The sequence below is a fragment of the Saccopteryx bilineata genome, chromosome 2 (genome assembly GCF_036850765.1).
Source record: "Saccopteryx bilineata isolate mSacBil1 chromosome 2, mSacBil1_pri_phased_curated, whole genome shotgun sequence".
Taxonomy (NCBI): Eukaryota; Metazoa; Chordata; class Mammalia; order Chiroptera; family Emballonuridae; genus Saccopteryx; species Saccopteryx bilineata.
The window spans coordinates 148,867,380-148,880,848 of NC_089491.1; the positions used below are offsets into that span (position 1 = coordinate 148,867,380).

A 13,469-nucleotide genomic window follows, 5' to 3' on the forward strand; every position below is an offset into this window, starting at 1 on the left:
ATGGACTTACTGCGATTAAGATCTGGGCACTGAGCAATAAATCCTTGGGGCATGACAAGTAATTGCACATCTTGCATTATGCCCTGTGTATGAAAAATTAAATAAAAAACATTTTACTTTCATCTACCCGAATTACATTCAACAGTCAAATTCATGAAGAAAAACATAAGACAGAATCACCAAAACCCCTGAGAACCATTATTTTTTACATTGTTTTGCATTCAAGCCAAAATGAAAGAAATATATAAGAAAAAATAGATGATTGCCCATAGACTCTCTTTTTGATAATATTTTTAAAGCCTTAAGATCAAATGTCAAGATATAATTAAGAGGCAATAGTCATGTTATTTTAAGAAGTTACTTTTAGTTAGCCACTGAAGTAAGGCTTGAAAATGACCTTTAAAAATCAACCTGTAAATCACTTTTGTTTCAGCAACAGTGAAATACATACAAATTTTAAATTAACTGCAATCATCAAAAGACAAGAATAGAAAAACTGAGTTATAGAAGCAATGCTCGTCTGAGCATTTCTCATTTTCCAGCTGAAGCTTTTAAAATTAGTTTCTCAACTCAGAAAAGACGATATAAACAGCTGTGAAAGACTAGTGACAAGTCCTTAAGAATACAGAAAGTTTAGCATGAAATTTTTTTAAATGCCAGCTGAGCCTGACCAGGCGGTGGCGCAGTGGATAGAGCATCGGACTGGGATGCGGAGGACCCAGATTCGAGACCCCGAGGTCACCAGATTGAGCGCGGGCTCATCTGGTTTGAGCAAAGCTCACCAACTTGGACCTAAGGTCACTGGTTCAAGCAAGGGGTTTCTTGGTCTGCTGTAGCCCCACGGTCAAGGCACATATGAGAAAGCAATCAATGAACAGCTAAGGTGTTGCAATGAAAAACTAATGATTGATGCTTCTCATCTCTCTCCGTCCTGTCTGTCTGCCCCTATCTATCCCTCTCTCTGACTCTCGCTGTCTCTGTAAAAATGAATAAATACATACATACATACATACATACATACATACATACTAGCTGAAAATAACCCATTTTACACGGAAGGTCACATTACATGTTTATATGCAGAGTTTACATGCATCTTCAGTCATTAAGGTACAATTAGCTTTCAGCTTTGGGGACTCTTAAAACTAAGGCCAAATGTTGGCTCAGAAATGACCTCAGCAGATACACTCTAGCTGTCCCGTTTATCCACCACACTCTTCTCTCTTCCTTCATCAACTTTATATATTTTCTTTAATTAATATTTCACTTGATCTCTGTGAAAAATGCAAACAAAATGTCTAATGACAGGGGTGACAGTACCCATACATCTTGAACAAAGATTTACCAAATGTTGACACCTATATAGCTTCTACATATGTAATCTGATTAATAATGTGGCACAAAAAAAAAACGTCAATGTGAATAATAAATATTTTAGTATGCTGTGGCAATTTCTGAATCTGTTATTTGTTTGGGTTTAGATTTCAGAGGCAATGTGTATACAAACTCCCATCACTTAGAAGCAGCAACATAAAAATGAGGTTACCATGTACATGTGCATTGCATGACTCTAGTAGGCCCCACTCACAGTCTACAATAAAAAGTATGATCCCTAGAGTAGCACACATAATTGATCTGTGTGAAGGATTCTGAGGCCACATCTGGGCTCCGTGGGAAAGACTGTTATAATTAAATAGAGAAGAGACTTGGTACTCACATCACAAATACGCCATCCCTTACATGGGAAAAAAGCATTGGATTTTCAGGATTTGTTAACATGCGATAAATTTCCCATGACTATCTTTGGAGAAGCTAGTTAACCTCTTTTAGCAGGTTTATGCATACATAAAAGAGGGGGGGAAAGACCATGCATCAAAGCCAGCAAGCTTAGGGTCAGATGAAATGACATATTCAAAGCACCTGGTTTCCAGGTAACAGGCAATGTTTAAGTTTTAAAAAACACTTTCTAGGACTATAAACCTTGCTATATAATTTTAAAGTTATTGGTACCTACTCTACCTAAAAACCCATGAGTTTTTCGGACACATCACCTATCGTTCTTTTATTTTACAAGCATTTACCATGCCACTTCTGTTTTATAGCTGCTGGGAGGAAATGGTTACATTTATGGGATTACAGTTAAGATATTTTCTGGATTTTATTGCTTTATCCTTTAAATACAGAAAATTAAGTGGTAGGTGTTTTAGATCCTCTACAATAATGAGATTCTACAGTGTGTCTCTAAGTAGAAACTAAAGAAAAGTCTATAAATTATGACTGATTTCTAGTTTTGGTAGATTTGTGCATATATATGTATATATATTTCTTTCTCACTTTATGGAGTAGAAGGAGAACATGAATAATGAATATTAAAAAGCTTTCAATTTTCTATTAATAACAGCCCCATGAAAGTATCATCAAGGGTTATATTTCAGTAGTGGAGAGTTTATTTGTATACTAACATTTTAGACTTTTATTACTTTGAATGCCTAATTTCAAAAATGACATGTTAACTGCCCTGATTTCAGCCTTGTGATCTTCTCTGTATGTCTAAAGATCAATCTCATTAGGCAAAAAAGAGAAAGTAGTTCTGGTTGGCTAAATAACACACCAGCATTAAAAAAGCAAAAAACAGAAATAAACATAAAGAGAAAAACTACACAAATCAAGTTAATTTGTTTCACACCACAAAAAAGAAAATGCACTTTTCCAAACTCATTAGAAAGCATTTATATATATTTACCCTTTATGCTCAGATTTTAGTCAAAATACCTTAAAATATCCATGTGCATTATTTCTCTGTCCCAGCCAAAATGTGGTGCCCACTGGCAAGTCTGTGGTGGGCTTTTCCACCACTCTTTCATATATTCTGCAAACAAAGAAAAATCAGATAAGTAATGTAAGTTAGCAGTCATTTCTTAGAATCTTCCATTTCCTGAACTGAGAACGTTTCACTTACTTATTGCAGTCAATGTGTAAAGTCAAATGAGAGGCACTGATGGCTAAAGAAAGCTTGTGCCACTTGTCATCAGCCAAAATGTAAGGAAACACTTCCGTGTGAGGGCGGTGACTCCCTGAGCGGTAGTGCAGCCTGACTTCGTTCCGATGGCCACTGCTTTCCAGTTCCAGGTACCTGTACAGAGAGGAAGAGCCATATGGAGTCCACTGAAAGTCAAATCAAAAAATGACTGACATGATCTCTGCCTCCAGAAGGATCGAGTAGATATGCTTCCCTAATCTTCCCACTAAAGTACAACTAGACATTACAAAACAAACATAAGAAGGTCTGAAAGATGAAGGGGTGGGGGGGACACCAGTGAGGAGGGATGTCAGCGGCTTGAGAAACAAAACAATGGTGAGTTTCCCGGGTTTTCATTTTGCTTCATATATTTAGAATTGGAACTGAAGAATCTGGCAAACTGAAAATACCAACAGATGCAGTAAAAAAAAACCAAAACAAAACAAAAAAAACCCCTGATTTTTCTAGCCAAAGTATCAGGAAAGGGGAAAAGTAGCAAGACAAAAACTTTTAGAAAATAATCACGCTATTCAGGTCAAACACCACAGAAAATAACTGGTCTCATCCTCAACCATGCCAGCAAAGGCTAAGTAGGGATGCTAGATTTCCATCCTCTTGAGGCAAAAAAGATATATCCAATACTTCCACTAGGATGGTGAGAGAGAAGAACAAGTTGAGAGCCAAGACCTTTAGCCCAACTGGCCAATCATAGAGCTTCCCTTGGCATCAACGGAGTCCACATGAGAAGGAACTTGATCTCCCTCCCATTCATGGCAGTAACAAAACACACTGCCTCCTCCCAACTAGAAAGGTGACAGAGGAAGCTTAGCAGAGAGTCAGGACTTTCGGCACCACACAACAGTATTAAGACCGTCCCTACCACAGTGTCAGTAGAGACAATTGTCTGTACTGACACTGTGGGGAGCTGGAGATTTCACTCCTACCCAGAAATAATAGAAGCTTTCCCTCAATTCTAACAGAAGGCTAAATGGGGATCTCCCCATACCTGTAAAAAACAGGGCATTCCCCCATCTTCTGACACAGCATTGTCAGAGATACCTAGCTAAAATAGGGAGTTAAAATAAGACCCCAGTCTCAGAACATGATACAAAAATGAGCAGATTTATGTTAAAAGCCAAATGCCATACCAAGAACAAAAAGACCTCAAATTTAATGATAAAAAGACAATCAAGAGATATTAACAGCAATTACCTGGCAAAAATTTTAAAGAACTTGAAACAACAATATCAACAAAGAAAAAACAAAGCCTCAGCAGAGAACTAGAAGAACCAAATAAATAAAGAACCAAATGGAAGTTGTTTTTTTTTTCCCAAATGGAAGTTTTAGTACTAAAAAAATAACTAAAATAAGAAACCCAAACTGTAAGATAAACAGTAAAATGGAAGGCACCAAGAAAAGAATCAGTTAACTGAAAGATGAAACAAAAATTACCCAATCTGAACAAGAGAATGAAAACAGACTGGGAAAAAAAAAAAAAAGGAACAGAGTCTCAGAGACCTATGAGACAAAAGATCTAAGATATGTATAATTAGAGTGCATTTAAGAGGAGAAAGAAGGTAGACTGAAAAAGTATTTGACTAAATAGTGGCTGAAAACTTTCCAAATTTGGTAAAAGATCTAAATTCACAGATTCAAGAATCTAAGCCAACCCAAAACAAGATCGACTTACAGAAATACTCACCGTAATTATACTTCTAAAAACTAAAAACAAAGAAAACATATTGAAAGCCGACAGAAAAGAAAAGCATTATGCTCAAGTAAAAATAAATTAGAATGGTAGTAGGATTTCTCAGCAGAAACAACAAAGACAGAAGAAAGTGACACAATATTTTTCATGTGATAAAACAAAAAGCTGTCAGCCTAGAGTTCTATACCCAGCAAAACTTTTTTCAGAAATAAAGAAGAAATCAAGACATTCTCAAAGGAAGAAAAACTAATTTCAGTCAAGTTTTAAACTCATAAATGTTACGTTATGAACCTCATGAACACTCACAAAGACATGTAGAACCATGAGTTTGTACCACTTAATTCCCTTCACTTTTTTACCCATTGCCTCATTGCCCAATTTTCTAGCAACTATGAATTTGTTTTCTATATCTAGGAGTCTGTTTTGTTTATTCATTTGTTTAGTTTTTTAGATTACACAGATCAGTGAAATTATACAGTATTTGTCTTTCTCTGACTTATTTCACTTAGCATAATACCCTCTAGGTCTATCCGTGGTGTTGGGCGTTTAAGAGTTACAATTTATAACATAAATAAGCCATGGAGTTGTAAAGTACAGCATAGGGAATATGGTCGATGAGATGGCGGTAATTCTGTACAGATGGTTACTAGACTTCTCATGGAGATGGTCACTTTGTAAGGTATACTAATGTCAAATCACTATGTTGCACACCTGAAACAAATACAATATTGTATATCAACTATACTTTAATTAAAAAGAGCTTTACATCCAGAATGGGGGGACAAAAGGACAAGTCTGAGGAGGATACAGGTTCATAATAGAGATGGAAATTTGGGAGTCATAGGCATATAGATTGTATTGAAAGCTGTGATGACATAAGGATTACCTCAGTAATTATTATAGCTGAAAAAAGGACACTAACATTTTAAGGGGAAAGCAGAAAAAGAAAAGCAATATAAGTGGCTAGTGAGATTAGAGGAGAAAAAAGTGAGACTGATATCCCAAAGGCCTAGTGATGAAGGCAATACCTCAAAGGAAGTAGAAGTAGTGACCTGTATCAAGTGCTGCTAATAGGTCAAACAAGATAAAAGACTTAACCACTGGATTTAGCAAAACAGAGGTTTCTGGTACCCTAAAGCTATTTCAGAAAATTTCACAGAAAATAAAGTCTGGAAGGAGGCTCAAGAGAGACTGGTCAAAGAAATAAGAACTAATAAGCACAGATACTTCGGGAGAAACAGAAGGGTAGCTGCTGAAAGATCTCAAGGGAGGGTTTTATTTTAATTGGTAAAAAAAAATACTAATTTTTGTGTGCTGCTGGGAATAACCTGTAGAAGATAGAAATTAGCCATAATTGCAAGAGGCAAAAAATTAGAATAAAACAGAAACCATAAATTAAAACAATATCAATTATAGGTTAACTACATAAAATTCAAAAATATCTTAACAGAAAAAAATACATAAATAAAATTAAACAACACATGACATTTTCTAACACAAGATTAAACACATGATAAATCAGAGGTTAATGAAAAGCACTTACAAATCAATAAGAAGAGGCAACTTATTGGCTTTATCAATCATATTGTCAATAATAAAAATCTAATATCTCGTAACAATAAAAATGTGGGAAAATAAACTGATACATATTTGTGGTGAAGTGGGACTCCTTGTAAGGCAGTTTGGGAAAACTATCAGAACATTAAATGTGCATACTCTTTAAAAACTCAGCAATTTCAAATCTAAAATCCATCCTGAAAAATAACAACACAAATTAACAATGATATATGCAGAAGGTTCTAACTGCAGATTTGTTTAAAATAATGAAAATCTGATGAAGTACCAACTATTCACTCAGAGGATACATCCATATTCTGGAATACTATGCCACTCTACAAAAAGTATGACATTCAAAAATGAAAGAGTGCCGTAGTTTACTATTGGGTAAATTAAAAAAAAAACTATAGAATCTCATTTTGTTTGCAGAAACTGTGTGTGTGTACGTGTGTGTGTGTGTGTGTGTGTGTGTGTGTGTGTGTGTGAGAATGTTTGCAGGGAAAAAAATAAAAGAAGGATACCTGTCAAGTCAAATGTTAGCAGTAGTTACCTCAGGGTGGTATAGTTAAGGGGAAAGAATGTGAGCAATTTTCCATATATTTGTATATCCTTGAATTGTCTTAATTAGGTATTAATTTTTAATATTAATATATATAGTAAAATTCTATTTTAAGATTAAAAAATAAGACTTAAGTGGTTACCAGGGGGAGGGGAGAAAAAAGGGACAAATATATAACCCACACAGGTGGGATATAAAACTGAGACTCATGGACACAGATAAAGGTGAAGTGGTTACCAGGAGGTGGGAGGTGCAGGGGAGAGGAGTAAAGAGGGACAAATACACAGTGACAGAAAATGGTTTCACTTTGAGTGGTGGGCACACAACATAATTAACATTTCAAATGCTACCGAGCGGTTCACTCAAAACTCACGTACTCTTATTGGTCAATGTCAGCCCATTAAATTTAATTTATAAATAAAAAATTCCAAAGTGTAAAATAAAAAACTTTAAGTGTTAAAAATAAAAGATTAAAAAATAAACCAATCAGTCAAGAACATAAGTCATAGTTAGAAGTTAAGAATAAAACATTTTTATCTAAAAAACACTAACCAGAGAAGGTTTTCTATATTATTTGATCACAAGTGTTCATTCTTTATTTAGATCAGCTAGTGAATTTTACAATGATAATGTTTGCTTTTTAAGAAAAATAACATCAGCAAACACACTGCCCCACTGCCATATACAGTAGTTGTCAGTTCTTAACCCACTGAGGCATAACCCTATTATTGCTGCTCTTCTCTAGCTATTATTAGAAATAGTACCGATATTGAATTCCTGAACTTGAGGTACTAAAGTAGCCTTTAATAACAATGAGGCTGACACTGTGCCCGATAAATAACAACCAATCATAAGTTAAATACTTGACCAACAGTTACATTCTCATTAGGATATTTCACTATATTTTAAAAAGTAAATATATAATACACAAAAATATTTAATAAAGAGAAAAATGATGGCATAACACACCTTAAAGTATGTCTAGCACATGGTTAGTATTAAATAAAAGTTAGCTCTCATTAAAATAAGAGAAAACATGTCTTTCCTCCATTTCTAATTGGATCGTTTGTTGCTGAGCTTTGTGAGTTCTGTGTATATTTTGGATATTAACCTCTTCTAGGAGCTGTAGTTTGCAGATATCATCTCCCATTTTGTTGGCTTTCTATTTGTTTTGTTGTCAGTTTCTTTTGCCAAGAAGACATACAAACGGCCAACAGATATATGAAAAAATGCTCATCTTCACTAGCTATTCGAGAAATGCAAATCAAAACTACAATGAGATACTACCTCACACCTGTTAGATTGGCTATTATCAACAAGACAGGTAATAGCAAGTGCTGGAGATGCTGTGGAGAAAAAGGAACCCTCATTCACTGTTGGTGGGAATGTAAATTAGTACAACCATTATGCAAGAAAGTATGATGGTTAGGTTACTCAAAAATTAAGAATTGAAGTACCTTATGATGCAGCAATCCCTCCACTGAGTATCTACCATCAAAACTCAAAAACAGCCTGACCTGTGGTGGTGCAGTGGATAAAGCATCGACCTGGAAATGCTGAGGTCGCCGGTTCGAAACCCTGGGCTTGCCTGGTCAAGGCACATATGGGAGTTGATGCTTCCAGCTCCTCCCCCCGTCTCTCTCTCTCTCTCTCTCTCTCTCCTTCTCTCTCTCTCTCTCTGACTCCCTCTTTCTCCTCTCTAAAATGAATAAATAATAAAAAAAATTTAAAAAAACCTCAAAAACATTGGTACATAATGACACATGCACCTCCATATTAACCACAGCATTATTCACAGTGGCCAAGACATGGAAATAACCAAAGTGCTCCTCAATAGAGGATTAAAGAAGCTGTGGTACATATATACAATGGAATACTACTCAGCCATAAGAAATGATGATATAGGGTCATCTACGACAACATGGATAGACCTTGAGAACATTATACTGAGTGAAATAAGTAAATCAGAAAAAGCTAAAACCAGTATGATTTCACACATAAGTGGGATATAAAGCTGAGACTCTTGGACATAGATAAGAGTGCAGTGGTTACCAAGGGGAGGGAGATGTAGAGGAGGGGGAAGGGGTGTTAAAGGAAGGGTGTGAAGAGGGACAAATATAAGGTGACAGAAAATGACTTGGCATTAGGTGATGGATATAAACATAACTGGCTAATCAAATGATGGAATGATGTTTGTCTGAATCTATGTACACTTATTGATCAATGTCACCCTGTTAAAATTAAGTTTCTAAATAAATAAAAAAGAAAAAGAGAAAACAGGTTGAAAAGGAGTTCATCTATATCTTCAAAACCAGTCACTATTAAGATGTATAAACATGTATGGAGACAGAAAATTACAGGAAAATATGATTATTGAGTAATTACAAATTAAAAAGTATCTATAATGAACACTGTGAGCCTATTTTAATAATTATTTTTTCTAGTAACAGTCATATTCATTTCTGGAACTGCACTGTCGCTCACTGGGTGACATCTCAGTGGGGGCAGGCCTTCTTCCCCTCCCCAACTGCCCCAAGGCCCAGCAGAACAAAGTGGTTAAACAGCCAAGCCCGAAAGCCTGGGGGTTCACATTCCCACAACCCTCACAGCATGGTAAGCTAATTTACCTCTCTGCACTTCATTTGGTTACTCAGATTAAAAAATGGGGATGTAATTGCACTTGCCTCATAGGATTTCTGTGTGATTTGAAAAGTTCATTTAAGAAAGCACTTGGGACCTGGCTGGTTGGCTCAGTGGTAGAGCATTGGCCTGGCCTGTGGATGTCCTGGGTTTGATTCTCGGTCAGGGAACACAAGAGAAGTGCCCATCTGCCTCTCCACCCCTCTCCCTCCCTTTTCTCTCTGTCTCTCTTTCTCTTTCTCTCTTTCTCATTTCCCCTCCTGCAGCCATGGCTTGATTGGCCTGATCTCAGAGGATGACTCCATGGCCTCCACCTCAGGAGCTAAAAAATGACTCTGGTTACAACCAGAGCAGCAGCCCCAGATGGGCAGAGCATCGCCCCCTAGTGGGCTTGCCATGTGGATCTCAGAAGGGCACATGCGGAAGTCTGTCTCTGCCTCCCCTCCTCTCACTAAAAATGAAAAAAAAAAGCACTTGATGGCCCTGGCCAGTTAGCTCAGTCGGTTGAGTGTCATCTGGAGACACTAAGGTTGCAGTTCAATCCCTGGTCAGGGCACATACGGGAAGCGACCAGTGAATACATAATTAAGTGCACCTCTCTTTCTTTCTCTCTTTCTCTCTCTCTCTCTCCCTCCCTCCCTCCCAACCTATCTCTCTCTGTGTCTCTGAAATCAATCAATAAAATGAGAGAGAGAGAAAGAAAGAAAGCACTTGGAATAGGATTCCACACAAACAAAACACTGAATAAATAACAACAGTACTTGATCTATCATTCTCATCTCAAAAAGCAAGGAGGTCAAATCCTCCCTCTCCCTCCCCATGGCACAGCCAGAGGCAGGCCCACGACACACCTAGCAATCAGACACTCTTTCTCAAGATTCAGAATATTAATGAAACCCAGCAAGGAAGGGAGGAAAAGAGAATCTGCACTGTGCTAGGGGCAGCAGCATCCAGTCCCTTCTGTTAGAGTCACTCTGCACTGCCTCCTGTTTGCAGGCCTACCAGGGAGCCTTCGCTTACTGCTCTTCCACATTCTGGTGCCTCAGGCCTCCATCAGTTCTGTAAGCTCCTTCCCACCCACCACCTCCAAAGTTACTTTACAACCAAGAATCATAACTGATACACTGTCATAGGGATCATGGGGAAAATATGAAATTTGAATAAAACGTATGAATATAAAAAAATGATTGTTTCAGTGACAGACCTCTGAGTGATTTTTTAAACCTTTTTATTGTCCTTTATTTTCCCTTTCATCTTTAATGAGCATTTACTACCTTAAATTAAAAATCCCATTTTAAATCTCAAGAAGATAATCTATCACACTTGAGCATAACACATCTCCCTGATTTGTTATTCATAATTTTGAGAGGCAACTAAAATCTGAAATAAAGTTCACCCTTCATAATAATGTATGGCCTTGTTACTCAAATATCTTTTGCATTGACAGAAATATAAACTAATTTAAGATCAGGCTTCAGAGAAGTAGGCAACGGTGGCAGGACATCATTCATTTTAACAACCTTCTTCATCACTCAAGATCAAAGGATAAAAATAAGGTCACATCACATCTGACACATTGAGTTGAGAGTTTTTCTGCTGCCTTAAATTAAACCTAAATAGAAAAAAGATCAGATTATATCAGCACATTAAGCTATAAGCCAGTTGTAAATTAGTCACCTGCAAAAAAGTCACATACACTTCTAGTGCCATGGATGGCACAATTAGTATTGCTCATAAATGGCACAATTACAAAGGAGTTACATATATGGGCTTTGGGAGTGCAAACGCAGAACAGCCTCTCACTACCTATGCCCTGACCTCTAACTGCCTCAGTTTTTTTATCTGTAAAATGGGAACTCAATGAGGTAATCCATACAAAGCAGGGTATCCGAAATATAGAATAAGAACTCAATAAATGGAAACTGTTTTTATTACTTGTCAGTAATCCCAATTAGGCATCATTTATAAAGTCCAGCCTCTGCTAGCCAATTCTGTGAATAACAAGTAATTTGAAGACATTTTTAAATGAAGTAATTAGTTGACAGCACTGGTATTATGTAGGTCCTAACATAACCAATGAAATATGAAAAGTGAAGTCCAGTGACAGGGCCAACTTTATTGTTAGTTTTGTTCATTTGTTACAGAAAATTGACTGTTCCACTTTGTCACTTCCAATGATTTCCTATAATGTTGGGGGAGTTGAGAGAAAAAAGTGTATTTTTTGGCATCCCTCAGTAGAATCATTTTGATTATCTTTTTGTTAATACTTTTGTTGTCATTTTTAACAGTATGCAATGTTTTCAAGAACTCAATGAAACAAGTGATGTAAGTTATTACTTTGCACAGTTTCTGAAAGGAGTAAGCACAACATACACGTCATGATTGTGATTTATACTTCTTATGATGTATTTATGCATGCTATTTAATCATCAGCAAATTTTCAAGGTGGAATTTAACTGAAACAAATATGCATCAAAAATAAAATGTAGTTTACTGAGAATCTACCCAAATAATAATAGTTGAATCTCATTTATGATATTGCCATCAAATGGATGCAGTTTGTCTGAATATATCCAGTGACCCAGCAACTCATGACTTCCTGATGCCACTTCATTTTTACAAAACAAAGACCTTCCTTATATTAAAGCATAAAAAGAAGACAGGTTTTTTGAAAAAAAGAAAAGAACTATGATTTATTAGTTTATTTATTCCAGTAAATGCTTACTGTGAGCACTGAGAATGTGACAATGAAGGCCAAATAATACTAAAGCTTAGAGATGTCCAATAATAAACATATTATTGTAAAAATTAAGTTGAGCTATTTCAAAACTAATTATAATATTATCATAAAAGTCTTGCTGCAAGAAGAGGAATACAGCTAGATCAGTGAGGATGACAAAGCTTCTCCATAAATAATATAGCTAGGAGCCAAAATTATATCACCAAGGGGAAAGATCAGCAGCAAATGAAATTAATTCATGATGGAAGCCCTGGCATCTAACATTATAGCGTGAAAAAACAACCTCTCCATCCTTATATCCTACATAGCTGAGTTTATAATAAAAGAAAAGAAAAAATTACTGTTATTGTTAATGATGAGGCCAGTATGACACAAACAGATTCTAAGAAACAATACTCTGAGCTATGATTCTACAGGGGAGGAGAATTTAATAGCATTGTGTGTATTTCAGAAATAACGGTTTGAGAAAGCTCTTACACAAGGATTGAGAAAGAAGACATATTATCATACACTGATAATAGATGGATACTCCTCAGTACAAGGGTATCCATGAAAGTTGAGGAGGTACAATAAGTCGTTGGATAAAGGATAATACCTATTTAATGCTAGACCTTCTCATTACCTGGACTCACTTAGTTTTGATTGAGACCAAGCAGGTGGACACTAGAGAAAGACTAGAGAGAAAAGGTTAAAGACATGTGATTAAAAGATGAGCCTTCTCTATTTTACCAAGAATGAATGCAATCCTTTTCTTTCATATATTTTCTTATTTTCATTTTTGGCTTTTTCTTCAAGAATGAATGCAATCCTTTTCTTTAATATATTTTCTGATTTTCATTTTTGGTTTTTCTTCTCCACTTAGAGAATTCCTTTTAACACTTCTTGTAATGCCAGTTTAGTAAAGGCAAACATAGTAAAGATAGTAGACCAACCCCTTATAAATGTAGTATGAGAACAATTAAAATGGCAATAAATACATACCTATCAACATTTATTTAAATTTAAATTAATTAAATGCTCCACAATAAAAACAAAACCTTTACATATGCTGCCTACATGAGGCTCCATATTAAAAGACACATATAGACGGAAAGTAAAGGGATGGAAAAAATATTTCATGAAAATAGAAACGAAAAAAAGAAGCTGAGATAACACTACTTATATCAGACAAAATAGACTTTAAAACAAAGGCTATAACAACAGACAAAGAAGGACCCAGCAATTCCACTTCAGGGCATTTAAAGAA

At 36.0% G+C, this 13,469-nt stretch overlaps 1 protein-coding gene across 4 annotated transcripts in view; it reads right to left on the reverse strand.

Moving 5' to 3' along the window:
• The window catches only part of NELL2 (neural EGFL like 2), a 513,811-nt gene that overhangs the window by 303,370 nt on the left and 196,972 nt on the right, over positions 1–13,469 (reverse strand). For all 4 annotated transcript variants that reach the window (XM_066258163.1, XM_066258164.1, XM_066258165.1 and 1 more), the window contains 3 exons: positions 2,960–3,133; positions 2,773–2,869; positions 11–83 (listed from right to left, as the gene is read on the reverse strand). In XM_066258163.1, coding sequence (XP_066114260.1) covers positions 11–83; positions 2,773–2,869; positions 2,960–3,133 — 344 coding nt within the window. The remainder of the gene's footprint in view (positions 1–10; positions 84–2,772; positions 2,870–2,959; positions 3,134–13,469) is intronic.